The sequence below is a fragment of the Micrasema longulum genome, unplaced genomic scaffold (genome assembly GCF_059751315.1).
Source record: "Micrasema longulum isolate JH-2025_06_02 unplaced genomic scaffold, ASM5975131v1 h1tg000221l, whole genome shotgun sequence".
NCBI classification, from domain to species: domain Eukaryota; kingdom Metazoa; phylum Arthropoda; class Insecta; order Trichoptera; family Brachycentridae; genus Micrasema; species Micrasema longulum.
This window is the reverse complement of record NW_028277426.1, coordinates 308,106-330,900: the sequence shown is the minus strand read 5'-3', so window position 1 is coordinate 330,900 and position 22,795 is coordinate 308,106. Positions and strand designations below refer to the sequence as shown.

Here is a 22,795-nt window from a genome sequence, read left to right as displayed (position 1 = left end):
CTATTTTGCAAGGCACTTCCCAAAAATACAACAGGTCAATGCTTGCATGACATGTTCTTTGAAGCTACGCAAGATATGAATATCGATTGGGCACAAAAATGCATTGCTATTTGTGTGACCGAGCAAAAACCATGACTGGTGCGAAGAGTGGATTTATTGCTAGACTGAAAGAACAAATGCCAAACGCTTGTTGGATACATTGCTTTCTCCATCGCCAAGCTCTTGCAGCCAAATCCTTACCGCAAGAATACCGTCAAGTTCTTAATATTATTATTAACATTGTAAATTCTATTAAAGGAAAAGCGTTGCAGACTCGATTGTTTCGAATCATTTGTGAAGATATGGGGACACTACACCGTAATTTGCTTTACCATATAGAAGTCAGGCGGTTATCAAAAGGCAAAGTACTGACCAGAGTTATGAAACTTCTATTAGTATATTTACAGCAAGCTTAGTCACATTACTCTGAATTCATATCTGACCCGGAATTCCTTTTAAAATTGGCTTTTCTTTCTGACTTATTTGAACATTTAAATAACTTGAATAAATTCTTCAAGGGCGTGATGAAAATGTCATCACTGCAAAAGACAAACTCCATGGCTTTATAAAAAAAATTGAATTGTGGTCATCATCTATAAATCAAAACAAATTTGATTCATTTTCGTCCACACAGTCTTTCATTGAAGAAGTCGGAAGCGAGATCAACATCAACTCATATATATCTGGTATGAAAATGGTGTTACATAATTTGAAGAAAGAATTTTGCCATTACTTTTCACTGCAAGAGATATCGGATAACACTGGGCAAAGATGGATCTTAAATCCGTTTTTTAATGCAGCTATAAACAAGGAAAATTTAACAACTAAGCTCAAAGAGCATCTGCTGGAACTATCTGCCGATGGAATGTTACACTTGGAATTCAAGTCTGAAAATTTGGATACGTTTTGGTTAAAAAGAAAAACAGTATACCTGGAATTAACAACCGAGGCTTTGAAGTGTTTGATTCCATTTTCTACCTCGTACTTGTGCGAGTTGGCATTTTCATCAATGGCGCGAATAAAATGTAAACTAAGAAATCGCTTAAATTTGGAAAACGATTCAATACTTAATGTGGCAAAAACGGATCCACGATGGGAGAAATTAATTGAACAAACTCAAGCGCAACCTTCACATTGAAATGAACGAAGATAAGCAAGCACAGATGTAATCATTTTCTATTTAAACACATTTTTAATATCATTTTTCTTTGTAATAACATGTTTTGAACTAGCATTTTTCTGACTTGTATGATTGATTATAGGGAAATTTTGTTAAATATAATAATTTTAACTCTTATCGACTTTTTATTTCAGTCTCACAAATTACATGTTGTATAAAAAAACTGAAGTTTTCTCGACCTCTCGCGACCCCCCTACAGAGGCTCCGCGACCCTCCAGGGGGTCGCGACCCACAGATTTAAAAAACAATGCTATAAATAATAACTATCCCAATTTCGATTCATTGGGATCGAGCAAATTAGTCGTTACAATTTAGTTTGCCTTTACGCCCTTGTCACATGCCTCGGTTTTGCAAACTTAAATGTTATCTTTACTCGTAAAGATCCTAAATCCTGTATCGGTTTACCTATATTCTCAACCCTTGATAGTAATTTAGTATCGAAATTACATTACCCCTACTCCCGTTTCGCCTGTTTCATCTCAGTAACCTAAGCGGCGAGTAAACTTGGTTCTTGTTTACGCCGTTAATGATTTATTATGATTGTAATCATAATAAATTTTACCGGTTCAGAATAATAATATATTCCTTAGTCATGCCGCGGGATTTCGTATTCTGGAAATAAGTTTCATCCTCGTCATTCCGTTTTTGTCACAACTGTGATGGAAGCCATTAACAACCCTTATTGATTATGATGATATTCGGGAGAAAATTGAATAACAAACGCAAAACGGAATGAAGACATTTAAGCCTTTAAGGCAAGTAACGAAATTTATAATTTTACAAAATTTTCGGTTGAAGAGTGTTTCTTGAGAGCACCGAAAAATAAATTAATATCATATATCATTGGTTTTCGACGTAAAAAGCTTTACAAATTAAATTTAATTAAATTGGAATTAATTTTGCGTAATATATTTTTTTCTATATATACCTTAACAAACACAACCTGAATCAAAGCTTCATCAACATTTCGGTATTTATTCATTTTTTGCTTCTCATATCATCATCATTCTCTTTCCGCACATAATGGTGCATAGGGCACTGCATTGGTACACCAAACGCAGCGTATCCTGATCATTGTTGTTACATGATAGTAAGATGATTAGTCTTATGCTTCAGGTACCAGTCTAGGGACTATAAAATATTCTGATGTAAAAACACCCATTTAAATAAATATTTCAAATCAACCGTATCAAGGATTGAACACGAGACCTCTTACACGGTAAGAAAACGCGCTGACCATTACACCACGAGACATATAATATAATATTAATTATATCTTTATTCGGCGTTTTATAAAAAACATATTTACATTACACAAAATATGACATTATAATATACAATGTAAAAATTTAGAAAAAAAATATTTTTCTATTATTCCTAAAAGTACAGTACAATTTGTATATTTCAAATGTTAGTTTTTTATTGCATCTATCTATGTAGGTAAACTCGTATCGAGAGATGCAAGTTTTATGTGTAAAGTGTGGTATATATTTATCATCATCATCATTCTCCTTTCCACACCCAGTGAGGCATAGAACACTACATTTAGAAACCAAATGCAAAGTATTTTGATCATTTGTACCATAAAGGTAAGGACGTCAGTCTCGCGCTTCAGGTGCCAGTCCAAGAACAATAAAATATCGCTGTATATACCTCGAGATTGGTGGGCGAACGCGTTAATCTGTTTTAAACAACAAGACAGACTTATCTCCACTGATAATTTTACTGACTCGATCAGGATTCTGGTTCTATTTCACATACAGATCTCTTTCTTCTTCCGCCCAGACCAAAAATATGTATATTCCCATGAATTGAAATCCAAATATAATAAGTTGTTATAAAATAAATGTGAAACAACTTTAAAGTTAATCAAAACAATGTTGTGCTTCAAATATAAATTTTATAAAAAAAGGTGTCCATTTGTTTTCTAAATTTTAAAATAATCACAAAAACTAAAACAAAATGGAAAGGTTTTTACGCCATTCGAAAAAAAATCCGCTCTTTAAGATGTTTTGTTTGCTTTTACGTTACATCTACATCTAGGCATCTACAGGGTTTATGACCTGTCATTGTCTGGTTTAAGTGGCCACTTTGCACACTGTGTTACATTCACCATTCTGCCCATATTTTAACATCTATATTCCTTCAATTCATTCATCTGTTGATGTTTGTGAAGTCAAAGAGCTAAAACCTTTATTTATCCGGGTGAGATTCATCTAATTGAATTATTTCTCCTACATACTAGGTAACGCCAAAATTTTTGTTTTAATTTCTATACTTTCTATGGGAATATAGATGTTCAAATATGGGCAGAATGGTAAATGTTATACAGTGTATAAAGTGGTCATTTGAACCAGCCAATGACAGGTTATAAGCCCTGTAGATGCCTAGACTTCTATATTACCTTCTCGTTATTGTTTTTTATCTCTATTGTAATATGTCAACATAAACAGCTTTCACAGGAGTTAAATAGAGTACTTGTCTACAAAAAGTTGGACAAACTCAAAATATTGTTTACATATGTTATTTTATGTTATTACAAGCCTTTAAATTGGAATGACAAGTAGACGAAAGTGAGCATTTTCTACACCTCTTTCTGTTGGCGTTGCATCCCGAAAATTAAGCTGCCAAAGCTGCTCGTGATTCTTACGTATTAAACGGTAAAAATGCAATGAATAATGTGTCTCTTCATTTAGAAAAAATGGATACAATTTACGAATCATACATGGACACAACACCCAATATTTCCAAATATCCGTTACTATTAATGGTGTTAAATACAAATTTAACCACATTTATTTAGATTATGATCATCATTATTTTGAAAGCTTATTTAATTCTGCCGACACCCTTCATACAATATTAAGTCCGTAATCATGCGATTTCTCGTTTAGTTCAAAGTAACGTATATAATGAACTTTTCCAATAACTACTCTCTTAGGTATTTCTATTACAGTCTGTTTGAGTGAATTTCTCCCGGGTATAATAAATGTGTCCGCCATCCGCTCTGTCACTACAAGGGCTTTCATGAAACTTTTTCAGACTTTTTTCATCCTTCAGTGACTCTCCTGAAAGTGTGAAATGATTTTTTCATTACGTCTAAACCCCTTTCCTAGTGAGGTGACAGCTCATATAGTACCTGCCAATATGGACTGACGTCTCCCTTTAATAAAACGAGACCCGATCCTCACTGAAAGTTTTATAGCGAAACTAAATGAATTTTTCATACTTTTTTAAAAAATTAAATGTAAAATGAGTTTATACAACCATACCTTAACAAATTGCCTTTTCACTTGACTTTTATTAACAGCGTTTTTATTTTGTTACCATCGACGTCGACTAAAAGCTCTATTATTATTGATACTCGTCTAAATAACTTAAAAACGGGTATTGAAAGGCTCTTAAATTTATAAACTCAAACATCGGTTCTACTTAAGTAAAACGTGTATTTATAATATAATATTAACATATTACAACAGAGAAAAAGAACACTTTGGAGAAGGCAATATAAAATCCTTGGCATCTACATGGCCTATGACCTGTTATTGGCTGGTTTAAGTGGCCACTTTACACACTGTGTAACATTTACCATTCTGCCCATATTCAAGTATCTATATTCCTTTAATTCTTTCATCTGTTGATGTTTGTGAAGTAAACGAGCTTAGGGTGCCAAGTATACAGATGAAATAATTCAATTAGATGAATCTCACCCGGATAAATAAAGTTTTTAGCTCTTCATCATTGTTGTAATATGTTAATGTTAAAAGCTCCCCAGGGAGTTGAATCCAGTCCTTGTCTACAAAAATTTAGACAAACTCAAAATATTGTTTAAAATATTATACTTTTTATAATATTGTGTTTTTATTTAAACTTTGAGCACAAATATATGAACATTTAGAAAAACAAATTTTCAAGAGCACTTAATATTTTTTTTCAGAGATGAAACTATTAAGAATGTGGAAATCTAGGCCATTTGCAGTCATTTTGAAAACGTTATAATATTTACTATTCTGTCTTTATTTGAACATCGATACTGCTTCAATTCTTCAATTCTCAAAATATTGTCAATGTGTCGATTTGTCAATAAAGGAAAACATATAAATCATGTATTCTGCCAGTGACTACAAACACATTAAAGACCATGGCCCTTACAACAAAAAACGTAGATTAGCTCAAATGCACTCAGCAATCCATATAAAGAACCATGCTCGGTACAAGCTCAAGAGATAGAATAAAAAATCAGGAAATTAGAAATAAAACCAGAATAGCGGATATCGGGGATCGCTTAGCAAGACTGAAGTAGCAATGGGCAGGACTTGTTGCGAAACAAGGCCCCACAAGATGGACCCCTAAAATGTTAAGTTGGAGACCTTGGGAGAATAAGAAAGGCATCGGGAGACCTTAAAAAAGATGGTCCGATGACATAGCCGCTGTGGGAGGTAAAAATTGGCTGCAAGCAGCAACCGACCAAAAGAAATGAATAGATATAAGGAATTCTAAATCCAGCAGTGGAGGACAGAAGGCTGAAGAAAAAGAAGAAGAACATCGATCAATCCGCAAAATACGAGATAGTTGAACATTATTATTGATCCATTTATTTTATATATTTATTTCAACGCCATGATGTAATGGCTTTTCCACAACTCTACGGAAATAAACGTGAACTATCACATTTTTTGGGCTAATTTTAATCAAATTTGATGTTTTGCACTCGATTCAATTTCTTCTCTTGATTTTCTACCAAGGTTAAGTGCGAAATCAATAATCAACGTAATCTGTTGAAGTTGATTGTGCCCCTGTAGCTTTCCTTTTAACACGATACCTCGGTAAATACTCCAGAACCCTTTTACCAACTTAAGGGTTACTAGCGACGCAACGCCGGCGTCTCGTCGGTGTTGGCACTGTAATAAAATGTAGGAAGATTCTAACAAGTAGACACTAAATTAAATCGTTCGAGAAATCTTCTGGCAAACGGTTTTTAGACCATCGTCATCGTCGTTTTCTTATCTTCGATTAGAAGTGCATAAGGTACTGCCATGACACGCATAATACAATTAATCTTGATATTTCACTTGAAGGTAAGGTGATCAGTGTTCTACTCTAAGTTTAACCACCTTTTTTTGTATTTGTATTATCGCATTTTGCACCATAACAGGCCGAAAACCCAATTAAAACACAGAACGCCCAGGTTTTAGCAAAATCTAACTTTGTTTCTTCATACTTAAAATTCTTACGGTGTTTTTATTTTTATTTCCATAAAGATTTGGACAAACTCAAAATTGTCGGTATAATATGTTGGGCCACCGGGAATTTACCGATGTTAAGGTGCCTACGATAGTAGCTTGTTACTTGACCTAATGTCTGCACACTAGTTAAATATGTGAGCTGTACAAATATATATATTTTTTTTCTTACATTATTTATGTACATAAATCTGCGTAAATTTAAGCACAAATATGTATTATTTTATTCATATTTTTGACACCGTAAGTATTTTTTGAATCTTGTTAATGAATGCTTCGACATGGTTTGTGCCCAGTGAGGCATTCATATTTAAAAACAAAAGTGTTTTGTAAAACGTGAAATAAAAACAAATAAAATAAAAAATACAAGACATTTGCATGAACAGTACAAGTTTCGGTTTTATCTAAGGTTATAGACCATTGATTAATATACTATTAATCGGGTTGTCCAAATGTTGATTACAATTAATGTTTATGTCATTTTTATTTTGGTATTCTTCAATAATACGCATGCTTTCACTTTCCATTATGTTAAATCCCAACTCAACACAGGGCTCTTGGTCGCATAGAATGAGGAGATATGTTATTTTTATTTGTTATATATATCTCTGTATAAATAAATGAATGACAAAATTTGTCAAAAAAAGTCATGTGCAAAAGCAGTTATAGTATAATAAATAAAACAACTTTGTCAAACAAGCTTCTTTGTCAAGGTTTAACTAACTTAGTTACGTAAACCTTGACAAAGAAGCTTGTTTGCTTTGAAACCGGTCGGTGAAAAATAAAAATTAGTGGTTAAAAACAAAGTTGTTTTATTTATTGTATTATAATAAATAATCACAAAGTTAGTGCTTCAAATATAAGCAGTTATAGTAAATTATTTTTTGAATTTGGTCAACTGATAAAATCCTCATAATCCTCCTAGGTTTAGTTTTTTAAAGTAATCGTGTAATCAATACATTTGTGTTTTTTGGTGAAAATTTTTCATTTCATTAAGTAGACTTTTAAAAAAAATTATCTGTTGAAACAATTTAAGGGAACTAAGACGGTTTCATGAGCATGTATCATTTCCAACATATGTTGAGTCAGACCATTAAAGTAATTTTTCTCAAGTCGAAAATGTATTTAAAGGGTTTTACCTGTAATCGACGAAATATTGTTTGATCTAAAACGTTCGTATTTTACTGGTGCAGCTGTAAAATTCTAGAACTTCTTGCAATAGTTGTTACTTGTACAGCTTTTTATTTCTAAGGTCCAATTAAATGATGTTGTAAAACAGTCCTTTAGTCCAAACTTTAAACTTAATATAACTGTTAGTTTACGCTTAAACGATTGTCAGGAATAATTAAACAAAATATGAAGCTCGGAACTATAACAACAGAGTTACATTTCACTGAACATTGTTCCGTTTATTTCTGGTGCCGAATTCCTCCGGGAGCCCTCCCCTTCATGGTCCTGAAAATTTAATGAGTTTTCAGTGTGAAACGTTTTGAGAAGATTCCTCGTATAATATAATATTAAATGGCAGCACGGATACAGGAATCCACCACTGTGCTTTATATACTATAACTAACTCGGTGGTGTAAATTAAAATTATCATTTTGGTGATGAGTTTGGAAAATGGTAATCTAAGTGATGAATTCTAGTACCTCGGGGATCATGGTAATTGTCCTGGAGGGGAGATTTAGGATGAATATTTACTGTATTAAAATTTCATCCCTTTGAAGCAAATATAATTTGCGCGCAGTGCGTGCTTTGCTCTGTTTCCTACTGATTTGAACTAAAATCGCACCTGACAATTTATTTTATAATTAAAACCATCGAAAAAATTCAATGCCTACCTATTTCACGGACGAGAAAAACGGGTTATTTTCCCGACTATAGAGTAATTTGATTTTATTCGTTTCAGTATTTTATGCTTATTTACAACCTGTCGAAGTTGAATCATATCTGTGATCACTGATTTGTTGCATTCCGTGCCAACTTTATTTATTTTATTCCCGAATCAAACTCCACTTTAAATTCGCCAGAGGCACTCGTATTTTTTACATGATTTCGTATCAACTTCACTTGATGTCTACCTACTCCACCAATAACCCCGAATAATCTAGTCTGGACAACACACACGAGTCGGCTACGTTCTTTTGCAAAGTGAGCAGTACTATTGCCTTTATAAATGATTCCACGGTTTATAAATTGTGTAACCACAAAATGTTGAGTCCGCGACCACAATGATGACAATTATCGTTGTTTAGTTAATACGCGACATCGTACGTCAAAACGAATCGGTTATAATCTTAAAAAACAAAGTGATCATCACTGTGCAACCGACAAAATAAATTTAAAAAAAAAATTCAAACTGTTAGCACGGAATGCAACAAATTAGACGTCAGAGTTATGATTGAACTATGACACCGTATCAGAGTCTATCATCATGTTGCGGTGAAATTTTTTTTGTTGGTAAGTCCGAAAATTTTTGTAATTACTGTTTTTCTAATTTTATATTTACAACCGTTATTTTTTACCTTAAAAGCTAAAAAAGCAGTGGTATGAAATTTTACACTTTTGTTTTATACAAATTTGTATGGACGACTTTTATATTTAATTTAGTTTATTTACGCGACTTTTTTAACTACTGCCGACTAAATACACAGTTACCTCGTAATTGTAATGATTGAAACTAATTCATGTAGAAAAAAAAAGTATTTAGTTTTTCACTATTTTTAGCAAATTACAACAGTGATGGAGATCATTTCAGAGAAGGGAATATGGACACAGTGTATAATAGGGTGTGGACACAGTGTGTAAAGTGGCCACTTAAACCAGCCCATGACAGGTCATAAGTCTATTAAATGCCTAGACTTCCATATGCCCATTTCTGATATGTTCTCCATCCCCGTTGTAATTTGTTAATCTTGATGACTCCCTAAAATCCAGTCTTGCAAACAATTTGAGAAATCCAAAATACTGTACTGTGTTTTGAAATTAAATAACAAAATAAGTGATGGTTTGCTTCGGTTTTACCCCTAGTCATATTAACACAATTCCAACAACGGAGTCGTTTCGTCGGAGGAATTTCTAATAACGGTTTACGTTTGTACATTGTGTTATTTCAAACCGTTCAACACTTGCACTGGAAAGAATCTGTTAGCCTAGAATAGCGACCCTTAAGTGGACTCTAGTCTGCGGCACGCGAGAATGCAATTTCTTCAAGAGTATCGAAAGGACTCTTAATTTGCATGGCACGCCGATCAGTCACCAATTCTTCAAGTCTTTGTAAGGAAGAAATAAAATCGTCCCTCGCCGACCAGAGGCAATCGCAAAAGCAGACATCCTAGTACGCGGAGGCGAAAACCCTTCTACCAAAACGAAATATTTTTAAATCTGGTTCACTAACCTACCCAAAATTTAAATAAGGAAGTGGTCAAGTGGGCCAATTTTATATCAACCCGAGAGTAGGGTCCGATAACTCAGGGGTTAGGTTTAGCACCCTCAATATAGAAGCGATATGTAATCATTCAATACACGCTGATCTGAATAATAAGAAGATAGAAAAAGATTTTGAGATAACACGATTTTCCATATATTCAACGTGCATGGGGTGTAATTTTATGCATCGTTTTAAAGGTTATGCTTTCAAAAGGTAACGCTACAAAGTAAAATACTGCCTGTATTTTATATGCGAATGTTATCCATAGTAAGCCGTATTAGTTTAATACATGGCTTAAAAATTTATTCCTCTTTTATTTAACTTTAAAAGCATATTTTTTTATATAATTAAAGGAAGAAAATTTTATTTTTTATAAATTTGTATAAAAATAACTGGTCTGACATTATTCTTCTATTTTTAAAAGATTTTATTCCATGGTCCTTCATACTTTCAGCATAGTTAGAGAAATTAAGGTTAAACTGGTAGTCGAATTGTATAAAAAAAAATTGTTGGACCCTTTCTTGTCTGTTATTTATTTTTGCACCACAACAGGCCAGAAGTTCCCATTACAGTGGTCAATTACATCGCAGAACACTCAGGCTTGAGAAAAATCACAATTAAATTTTTGTACTAATTGTTATAAAATATTTGTATATGACCACTTACCGACTTTTCTATGTCTACCGGTTTTGAGACGTACCCGTCTTTTTGTCAAGACACCAATTAAACCAACATGCAAACCAACATGCAAAACCCACTATACACCTTTACCATAGTTCAATATCAACATCAAGAACTTTTGATATTCGTGTTAAAGAACATATGAGGTGTCTTCACAATAATAGTTTCTCTGAATTCGCAAATCACCTAATGAATTTAAATCATGACTCTAAAAGAAATACTGGAGTTAAAATCTTACATACAAATAATAAAGGGTTAAAAGTAAATAATATGGAAATATTTCACATTAGGAAAGCTTTAAAAAATAATGTTCCTTTGATCAATAATCAAACAAACTTCCAATATAGTCCTTTATACTATGTTCCACTGTAATGGTCACCCTATAAAACCCATTAAGCTTATGCCATCCCTCCATCCCCTTTACTTTTTTTATTAATTCTCAAACAAGAGAATATTTTTATAACTAAATTAGCGCATTTTTGACTTAATGACTGCATGTGCTTATTAAAATGCATGTCGTGTTGGTTTTATATTTTTGGGCAACAACTATGGTGAAGGTGTATAGTGGGTTTTGCATGTTGGTTTGCATGTTGGTTTAATTAGTGTCCTGACAAAGAGACGGGTACGTGTTGAAACTGGTAGACATAGAAAAGTTATTAAGTGGTTATATACAAAATGATAGACCACAAAGTGAATGCTTTAAATGTTAATATTATTTTTTTGTATTCTCACTGAGGATTGAACACGGAACCCTTTTTTTTTGCACCACAACAGGCCAGGAGGCCTAACTACAGTGGTGAATTACATCACAGAGCACCCAGGCTTGAGAAATATCACATTTTAATTTTTGTGTTCTCACCGGGAATCGAACCCGGGACCTTCCGTGCGTGAGTCAAGCGTCTTGACCACAACACCACGAAGGCCGCTTTATACTAGTCAATAAATCCTCGATCGTATTTATGTATGCTTAAAAGTTGGCCCGTGTTATGTTTTATATTTTTAGTTTATAAAACCCTTTTCAGTTTTCAACATTTTAAATAACTTCACTTTAAAGTTTAGTTTACCGGTGTAAAAAAAAATTTAAAAAATATATAATTATGTTTTATTTGAATCCTGTTATGCCTTATATTATAAACATAATATAATGTATGTATTATGTCTTAATAGTGTATTATGTTAACTATGTAACTTTATTTTTAAATTTTAATAATATTTTTTTTTAAATTTTTATATTTGAAAAAATGTTAATTATGTTTAATGTGTAACTTTTTCTTATTATATAGTATGTATAATGTAAAAGCCCCATGGGCGTCAACAGAAAGAAAAAAAAAAAAAAAAAAAAAAAATACTAACATTATAGTAAGGTGAATAAATAGGAGTATAGTATTCATGCCGGGGACGATCAAATGTTTTATAAAGTTTTTAATAGGTCTCTGCATGTTTAAATGGTATCGATACCCGCATAATAAATCCAACCATTTATATATTTTTTCAGGACTGATTCAATACTAATATTACACATTAATTAAGTATTAATAATCCCAAGTAGTGAGACTTGTTGTTATCGAACTCCTATTTTCGTAAATTTGTTTTTTTTATTTTAATTTTTTTAATATTATTAAAACTCCAAACTTCATCGTCATATTAAAAAAATGTGAATGAGGGCTAGATTTCTTACTGTCCATATGCTATGTAGTTGCAAATCGTGCTGTAATCTAGCTCCTACATAAAAAAGTAATATATCATAATTGGAGACGTGGAACTAGAATCCCAACCGTTTATGCGCTTTGTAGTTGCAAGACGTGCTGGGATGTTTATTCATTGTACAGCACCTTCCAAGTGATTTTTTTAAAATTATAAAAATACATTTATGATAATATACTAAAAAAAATAAAGAAAACAGGCCTTTGTTTCCGAACAAATAATATGTAGGTGCGCAATACCTTATTTTGATTTTCTTTGTTTAAATACAACTTCGTTGGTGTTTTAAGTACAATGTTTCTAAAAAATAACGTAACAGATTCATAAGTAGAGTTTTTTTTATTGAACGTGTTAACTCAATTTAAAATACAACGAATCTTTTGTCCTACCTTCAACAAAAGGTCCTCGATTAAATTAATAGGAAAATTCTGTCTTTTTTGACTCAAAACAAATGTTGGCATTTAAATGAAATAGATTACACTATTTGTAGTTGGCATTTGTAAAATTGATTTCGTCAACGTGATAGTCAAATGAGGAAGTTCTGTGGTTTTAAGAAATAAATTTGTTTCTTAATAGACTATCAAACTATGTCGTATTATCATATCAACGCGATGATTTTTAAAGTCTTGTGATTTTGAAATTACTGCGCCTGTGACGTCGCAAGTTGGTGCAAGCTGCTGCAGCTGCAACAAGCTGCCGATTGGTGGATTGGCTTCCCGTAAACTAGAAATCTATCACAACACTCTATCATTCCTTAATTTAAATTTATGTCATTCAAAGAAGTTCGTTTTGATTTAAACCATTTTTATCTAACTTTGTTGCAACAGAGAGGGAAAACATTTTTGAGAGGGGAATATGGTGGTCTAGACATTTATATTATCATAACCATAGAACTAACTATGGTTTTTATTCCCCTATGTCCAGAATTCTTAGGTCTGCCAACAAACATACCAGTATTGATGTCTTGAAAGCAAGTTGTCTTCTTTCAAACGATCACTGAATCAAATTCGATTATAAACACCACTCTCCCGCTTCCACTCCCACAAAGTCTACTATAAATCATTGAGTCTTTCTACTTTTTTAATAATAATTTTTATGTATAAATGCGTCTATAAAAATGCCCATTGGGCGTATATATAAAAATATAAATAAACAAATGGCTTATGACCTGTCCCTGGTTGGTTTAAGTGGCCACATTACACACTCTGTAACATTCACAACTCCGCCTATATTTAAACATCCACATTTCCTCTACTCTTCCATCTGTTGACTTTTGTGAAGACATTTTTATACTTCTTTTTTTACCAGTTAGTTGATTCAATAATGTTTTGAGTATGTCCAAATGAATATTTAAATAACACCCTGGGGAGGAAATCCAGCCAGTTTGCAAATATTTGGACATACTCTTAAAAGTTAAAGTCATTTTTATTGCATTTTTGGAAAATGCTGCAATTTAAACTGAGCGTGAGAAAACACTTATTGACCCGATTTAACGTGGTTCTGATCTCTTTTACTGTTGATGTTTCGTGCGTTGAGGGGGTGATAATTTATTCAAGAATATGCCAAACGTGGAGAACATAACGTGTGGTCTACCTTTGTTCACGAATAACTGTTGGCCGAATACGAAACGCAAACTATGTACGCGGATATGTAATATCGCAGTTCCATTGTACGCGCATGGATTCGGAAATGGTTTTAAATCACATTATCTGACCAGGCTTACTACCCGAAATGGAATAAATTGGATGGTTTGGTGAGAGTCGGCCGGAGGGGGGATCCTCGGACAAGGGTGTCAGCAGATAACTTCAGATCCAAAGTTAGAATAGATTAAATTGGATTAATCGAACATATTGTTGGAAATTCATTCCAGATTCTCAGCAGACGGGTTTAAGGGCCGAGCTTGAATTCTGAGATGGCTGAACACAACTAAACTCATCAAAAAATAATTTATATAACTGAAATGGGATTCACAATAAACTTTGCGTTCTTGATTTTAATTTGAAACGTCGCACAAATAAACAATAATCACTTTTCTGAACTTTTATTAAACCTTTTTTTTTAACTATAATTTTAATACAGTCAACCCTCCTACAACGCCATTACTCTTTACCCTTTTATATGGAAACCGCGCTATAAGAAACCCCGAATTAATACTAATCAGACTATTCGTACCGCGTTATATAGAAACCACGATAAGTGAATATCTGGATTAACGAAATGCTTACAACAAAGAGGAACTGCGATTGTATTAATTGAATTTTGTATATTAAATGTGTGTATGTATGTGTATGCGCATGGGTATGTGTGTGTATGTGTGTGTGTGTGTATGTATTTGTGTATGCATGTATTTTTAAATACATATATATTTTATAAACATGTATTTAAAAAAAAAATTACATATGTATATATTTCTGTGTATATGTATTTATCTTCCATGCGCGGGAAAAAGGGCTTAAGTCAAAACATAATCGAAATAAAATTAAATGAAAAATTTGGAAAACCCAAAATGTTAAGAATATTTTTTTAAAAAGTATTCCAAAAAAAATACTCTAAACAGCATGCACTTACAAACTTTAAATGTATAAGGTTATTTCAATATTAAAACATTTTTTTTTATCGCAGGTATTTTTTTTAAAAACAAATTTATGAAATTTAAATACTTATGCATTTATCAACCACAATTTGTTTACGAGAACTACATTTTTGGAGGCATTTATCTTCCCATCAGCATCTACACCGTAAGATTTTTATTGTGCTATTGGTGTTTTTAGCAAATTGAAAAATACCGTTTTTGTGATCAGCATTATTTTTAGAAGGTATAAATCACTGTTTTTTTGTCTAAAAGCGATCTACTGTTTTTAGCAGTACATAAAATAGACCCTACGGCATCCGATAACACCAATTTATTATTTTTTTCCAAATTGTAGACTGGCTGTTTTCTGCATAACTACGTTCAACTGTTGGTAACAATAGTCTACGATGTATGTTAGGGAAGCGATTTGCTGATAAATGTCGACAAATCGAATGTGATGGTTTTTTAAAAAAATGAAAGTATAACTAAATGTGACATCGTTGTGAATGGGATGGGGTTATACTCAAATAAGTAGAGGGATTTGTGTATCTGGGAAGTATGTTTACTAGGGATGAAATGACTGAGAAAAATATTGAAAGGAGGGTGAGTGCTGTTAACCGAGTGAACGGTGCACTTAAATCAACCTTGGTAAATAAATGTTTGTCGCAAGCAAGAGGCAAAGTTATCATTAGTTATTACTAGAGCATTTACAAGACACTGCGGATTGAACTAACACTGAATTGAATCAACCTTTCCGAAACTTCTAGATGTAAGTTCTGCAGTGCAGATGAGAGAATACCTAAACTCATTCTCTTAAAAGAAGCCTCATCCTCAAGGGCCCACTGGTAAAACCTAAGGATGTTGAAGAGCTCGCCCCCTTCCTAATAGTCCGATACTTTACGGATCTGGGCTTGAAAGGGGAGATTTAGAAAAAAGTAAACTCTCGCTTTTCACACAGAAGCCAGGCTCTTTATAGACCTGAGCTTGGAGGACAAGAACTATTTACGGGGACCCGTCACAATAGAACTGCCCCCCCCCCCCCCCACCAAGAATAAGAATAATGGAAGTCTAGGCATTAACAGGTGTTATGACTTTACACATTGTGTAACAATCACCATTCTGTCTACTTTTAAACATCCACATTTCCATCTGTTGAATGCATATAAATTGTCTATATAAATTAGATATAGTCTATATAAATTAGTTATGTTATTTATGAATATTTTTGTTTTTTATTGTTAATTGGTTTGATTACGTTTTTTTTATTGTTATTATTCTGTTAATTTTGTTAACTTTGTTGAAAAGCTAATTTTAGGCATGTTTCACATTTTGTAAAATGTTTCCCTCGGCACGAGACACCCCAGTAAGGTAACATTATTCTGTGTAAAAAATGAATACAAGCAATGTAAAAGTATAAATAAATAAATTGGCATTAAATGCAGTAAATGTTTATTTTAAAAAAAACCCGAATCATTTAAAAACAAAGAATTTAAAAAAAAAATTAACGTTCATTACATCTGAAAAAAAAATGGTTTTGCAATGTGCGGATCTGAAAAGAGGCCACAAAAGCTTTAAAACCGATCCGTGTCAGTGGGTGAGTTTTGTAAAGTAAAAAAGCTGAAACCTTTATCATATGGTTGGGATTTATTTGGCTAAATCAATTCAATTCACCTCCTAGGCGACACCTGAAAACCATTTAATTTTCCAATTTTTGTGCTTCTTATACCAGTCAGATAATCAATAATGTTTTGTGGATGTTTGAATGTTTGTAAACAGGCTTGATTTCCTCCCTAAGGAGTTATTTATAATCGAACAAACATTTGAACATACTCAAAACATTAATTTATTTAATAAGGTATAGAACGAATATACATAAAGTACCAAATTACATAAAATATATTTTTCTTATTTACACATAATTTACTTTTTTTGTTTGTCTTAGGGGTGCACTTCGATACGTCTTCGGCTTCTCTGGTGAACGAAATTACGACAGCTATAAAAGTGTACGCCTATGGAGTCGAGGAGTACGTGGCTGATCCCCGGAACTCAAACAGACCCCTAGGGACACAGCTGTCTTGCGAGGGCCCCGGAGACGCCCGCTGGCCAACTGGAGACAGGTAATTCTATCTGTAGATTAGTTAATTGATTATTATTAACCGTATCACAAGATGAAGTATCATATTAAATAGTAAATGTAGTCGGTTTCATGGTTTCGGGTTTAATTCCCGACATGGTTGATATAAAATATTTATGTAAAAATGTGTTTTAAGACGATAATATTTTATTGTCCCCGGAGCATAAGACTGATCATCTTGGTGTTACAAAAAATAATCAGGATACAATGTGATTATACCTTTTTTTATTTTTCTCGGTTTTTATTTTGCTTTTGGTAAAACTTAGTGGAAAGTCACCAAAATCAGGAACTGTATTTTTGAGAGTTGCTTCTCAAACCTTTTCGTCCGCTCTTTTATTCCCAATAATTCCGCAATGTCCTCGTATCCAGCCAGTGTACAAATTTTGTGATCGATTTTTTAATATCTGCATATCAGTTCGTATACTTATGACAAAGAAAAGAACTCTGGAAAAAACTGTGAATCTGATAAAAACTGGTGTTACATTGTCAGTAGCAGAGATCGGAATCTCCTAACAGTGCCAAATTTATTTTTTTAAATCAACGCAAAATCAGCCTTGCCATGCCACCAAAGTTCTTTATAAAATATGACATACATCAATATTTTTTTAATGAAACTTTATATTGGCTTTTGTATTGTGAATAAAGTTACACATTAGTGATTTAGTTGCAAATCTCAAAGACAATCACATTCGTAATCTTAATGTATCATGAGTCAGCAAAGTAACGTTCACGAGCACAAGTTAATTTCCTAACAAAAGCTTCAACTGTTCGAAACAGCTTAGCTGAGTAGATCAATATACGAGAACTACATAAATGGTTCAGTTACTATATCTAGCCGTCTGGTATTTTCGTTATTAGACTATTCGGGAAAATTTCAATGTTTGTTGTAATGGAAAATAGAATTAGTAACTATAATTACTCTTCTGATACACAAGTTTATAAGGCCAACTTGTTCGTGTAAAACAATCTTACTTTTTTTAAAATTATCACCATTATAATTTTTATATTAATCTATTTCATTTTATTTTTTGCACCACAACAAGCCAGGAGACCCAATTACAGTGGTAAATTACATCACAGAACACTCAGGCTTAAGAAAATCTCATTTATGCTAAAATCATTTTTTTATTTGCCTGTTTGGTTAAAAAAAAATTTTTTCTCAAAGTGCTTTAAAAAAAAATTTCAGTCACCTACTAGTAAAATATTTTGGAGTAAAGACGACAAATAACACCGGAAAAAAGCAGATGAGTATATTCAACTCAAATTAATTTATAGGGCAGAAAAAAAAACTCTTATCTTCAGGTGGATAATCAGAAAACGATTTATCCTTGGACATAATTTCATTTCTGTAAATAGTTCTTGAGTAAACTTTTTTTTGGAATAGCTTACCACGAACTGATTTTTTTAATGTAGGTACCTAATATTTGGTAAAGTTGATTTTATACTTTTGGGAAAATCCAAATTTAATAATAAATGCGATTTTAAAAATAAATCCGAAAAAGGAGAGCAAAATAGCTTAACTTATTCAAACAAGTACGTGATCATAATTTGTGCTTATTAACCCACCCGTTCCTGATTTGACCGGCGCGGTGGGGCGATGGGAATTTCACTCAATTAAATAATATCTCGGCAACTGCTATGAATAACCACGAATTTTTTGTAATCTTCAAGTAAACTCTATTGGAAAAAAACATATATTCAGGTATTCAAAATAATTTTGTACCCAATTTTTTTGCATCAGGATCTCCGAAAATGACAAAATATTGAGATTCTTAGACATATACAAAACATTTTAAATTTTTATTTTTGCTATTATTTAATGCTTTCACTTTTCCGCTTTGTTGTATCCCGACTCAATACAACAATACAACAACGTGAATAAAAAAAAATATATAAAACATTTGAAAAAACGAGATATAACATATTAAGAGCACTAAAAAGATATGAAGATAGATGAATAAAATGAAAAGAGACAGTAATTATCAGGTGATCATTTCCTGTCCTCGGGTTAAGGTAACTTTTGGCTACCACACAATGATTTGAGGAAGTTTTTCAAAGGTTTAAAAACAAACCATAAAATTTACGAGGCCTGACTACTTGCATACATCATTACTAGTATGTCAACGCGTATTAGATTTGAATAATTATAAGATTGAGTAAAAAAATAACAGTTTGACTTTTTTTTTAAATCTGTATCACAACAAAATAGGAAATTCGAAGTATTCAAAACGTAAATCTAGAATCCAGAAATGTTTGTGTGGATACGAATTACAAGCGTAAATCAATGCTGCAATTTTTTTTGTACAACAATAACTTACAGCCGTAACTAAAACGAAAACAAATCATTTCATTTTTTTTTCGAATATAAATTACATTTGATAGAGGTGAAGGAATGAGATTTAAAAATGATGATGTTCTGGCCCGATTCCATCGCAAAGAGCTTTTTTTCCTTCTTTTCTTTAAAAATTGAAATGTTCCGTACTTTTTTTATATTCACATCAAATCAAATTTCAAGATTTTTATGCTATTCATCGCAATATTATGCAAATACATTATCGCACATGAAAAGAGCACCTGAGGCAAAATTTGAAGAGCATTGAAAGGGTGATTGATGTTGTTTTGTTGATGAATAAAATGCGAGGTTCATAAAATGTATTTAAATTCCATAAAACTGTCGAGCGTTGTATTGATCGCTCTAGACCAGTCATTCCCAAAGTAGTCTTTATCGACCTGTATGGGTCGACTTCGGTCTGCAAGGGGTCCATGTCAGTAAACAAAATATTTGAGGTGTGCGAGGGGTATCTACTCGTCAATGAGGGCCTGCGAGAGTGGATCCCATTTAGACAGGCCGTCACCGAAATTTTGGCAGTCAGTAAATTTAATAACCCAGCTTACACAGATAGCACATTTTTATTTATTTATTTGACAATTGTAATCTGCATTATTGGACAGATTGTTTGACCCATCACGTAATGCAGATTGTAAATATTAGGTAGAAATTAATTAATTGAATACAGGTATCTGTAAAACTGGCAATATTTACAGCAAAATAGGTCCATATTATCCGCAGAAGCCATAATAAGCAAGCGAATTACCCAATTAAAGGGTGAATTCTGACTTGCATTCAAATGGCTTTTAGGTGTGTCAAACAGTGAATGAGATTTCGCTCTTGTATAATTATTGGGAACATATAAACTGATATGTTTAAGTATATTTGGATTAAAATATGATAAGAGTATATATACTTCCAGAAATCAGCTTATATAATTGTTTCCCGAGAAAAAAATTGATGACGAGATTCGAGGGTGTTGTAATTCAGCATTCCTGCTAGAAATAATGAAGGATACAAGAATGAATAATGTAAGATATAAGTATCGCATAAATCGATTTTAAATCTTCTGTATTTCGATGCCGTCGGTTGATTTAGAAGTCTTAAATGATAGAACAGTATTTTAGTATGCTACGGACTAGTGTATCATACAATGTGCAAATTGCAGTAGTATTATTGAAATGTCTCACAAGATTTATCTAGAATACTAGTAATATGGGACTCAAACGTAAAATTCACTTCAAAAATTAAACCAAGATCTTTAATTTGGTAATTTCGTGGTAAAAGTACATTTTTCATGTTGTAAGGAAAAAGAGATGTTTACGAAATAACGCATCATTTTGTAATTTTAAAATACAATTTGTTAGAATTAGACCAATGCCATAAATTAATCAAATTATTTTAGAGGCATGCACTTGCAAATCTTGGCTTCATCAGTAATGAGAAGGTAGTTGCATTTTTTGATCGAGTCGCCAATATGGTGAATAAATAGAAATATCTTTGTAGGTACGTACCAGTGGCAAATGGTGGTTTTATTTACAGGTAAGCCATAAAAAAAATATCATATATCTGTTCCTACATAGAAGGTACATATTAAAATATAAGTAATACATACTATAATTTGTTTTTTTTTTCGTTCTGTGTGATACAACAACTCTCATCCATAAAATCAACTCAAACGACGTAATTTCGTGATACATTATATTATATAGGATATATTATCGGTTAAAAAATAAATAAAATATACCACTACGAATTCAGTCGATATTAAATATTTAATTGAAATGTCAATTGGCCGAATTGTTCTAAAAATTAATAATTCTTAAAACGGCAGCGTCAAGTGCATATGTCCTGCAATGTGACGCATGAAAGTAATTATGGTCTTATGTCAAAAGTACCATCTCAAAGAAAAAAAGCCCGTAAGAAATAATGTTTGAAATATCGTTTTCCAAATCAAGAATCTTCAAAAAAATTGTGTACTCTGCAAGTTTAATCTAGGAGAAAAAACCCGCACTGGAGTTAAGACATTCAAAATAGAGTATACTTATTTGTATGAAAAAATAAGCTGGAATAATCGGCTGGTTTCTTGGCTCACCGCAGGCGCTGGGCGCGTTTTATTAATATTAATAATTATATTAGGATAAATAAAATGAAATGATTAAAAATAAAAAGTTATTATTTATTTGTTTGTCTGTCAATAAAATTACAGTAAGTTATTATTATGGTTAGTCAAATATAATAGTAAGCTGCGCATAATCGCTTCTATACACGGTTCACCCCTGGTACGTACGTAGTACTTTCTTATAACAGAAACATAAATTTCCTATAAATTTTGCCATCAAAGCATTTGACACTACCTTGTCCTTAAAAAAGATTTTTTAATTTCACTAGATTTGCATTTAGTATCGCCATGATTGAAATATTTAAAAATGTAAAACTAAACGTATTTTTTATTTTAACTTTTTCCACTCTTATAGTAAACCATATCAAAGTGAGTAGCTCTGTGTTAGCTTTAAAAACACATTTAAAGTTCACATATTTTATTAATATTTAAATAATTAACTTTGTATTTACTTCATTGTAATTTACTTTAACCTCAATATCAAATACATAGATGGCGCTCCAAACGCGCTAGCGAAAGTTTTCCTTGTTTCATGACATATATACAAAAACCAAAAATGTCACCGATATGGATATTCGCTAATAAGCGGAATGGGGAATGTTGTAGAACCTACATAAAAGTGGCCACTTGAACCCAACCTATGACAGGTCATAAGCCCTGTAAACGCTCGAATATCCATAATCTTGAAACAAAAATTCTACCCATCTCTGTAGTGATATAAATAATAATTAACTTTGTGTTTCAATATTGTTTTAAATGTCAGTAAATATTTGTACATATCTATTTACCAACTAATTTATGTCTATCGATTTCAACACGTACCCGTCTCTTTGTTAGGACAATGATTAGGATTATAAGAACCTTAACGGTCTTTCCTTAGAAGTTTGAGTCAAATATAAACCAACGTGCTGGTACGACGCTTTTAGTAGCTTGTATTTTTTTTACTTGAATAGCTGGGGGTCTACCTATAACAGTGAACTTCCACATAACCGAAACTTTTTTAAAGACCGTGGGTCTTCCTATCGGTTTAACTCATACAAAACAATGTTTTTCTGTCAATAAACGAGTTACTTTTTTCAAATATTCAATTTCATATATCACGATTTTAACTAAATTTTACTGAACTGCCTTTACTGTCCCTTTCACTGTGAGTTTGTCAAACTATATGGCCGGCTTTCTTTGGATATTGTAGTTTATCTTCATGATCATATTGCGAACACGAATGGTAGCAACACTGTGTTTACTTGTATCAAATCCAGTTGCAAAAGTATAGGGTCTTTCATTAGGCGCTTCCTATCTTTAAAATGAAATAAAACAAAGTGTGTGTGAGATATCATAAAACAAATATATTCAATGAATATGTA

General features: G+C 32.4%; 1 protein-coding gene across 2 annotated transcripts in view; it reads left to right on the top strand.

Moving 5' to 3' along the window:
- Positions 1 to 22,795, top strand: part of Nmdar2 (glutamate ionotropic receptor NMDA type subunit 2) — a 400,091-nt gene that overhangs the window by 175,871 nt on the left and 201,425 nt on the right. For both annotated transcript variants that reach the window (XM_088243626.1, XM_088243625.1), the window contains exon 5: positions 16,789 to 16,963. In XM_088243626.1, coding sequence (XP_088099752.1) covers positions 16,789 to 16,963 — 175 coding nt within the window. The remainder of the gene's footprint in view (positions 1 to 16,788; positions 16,964 to 22,795) is intronic.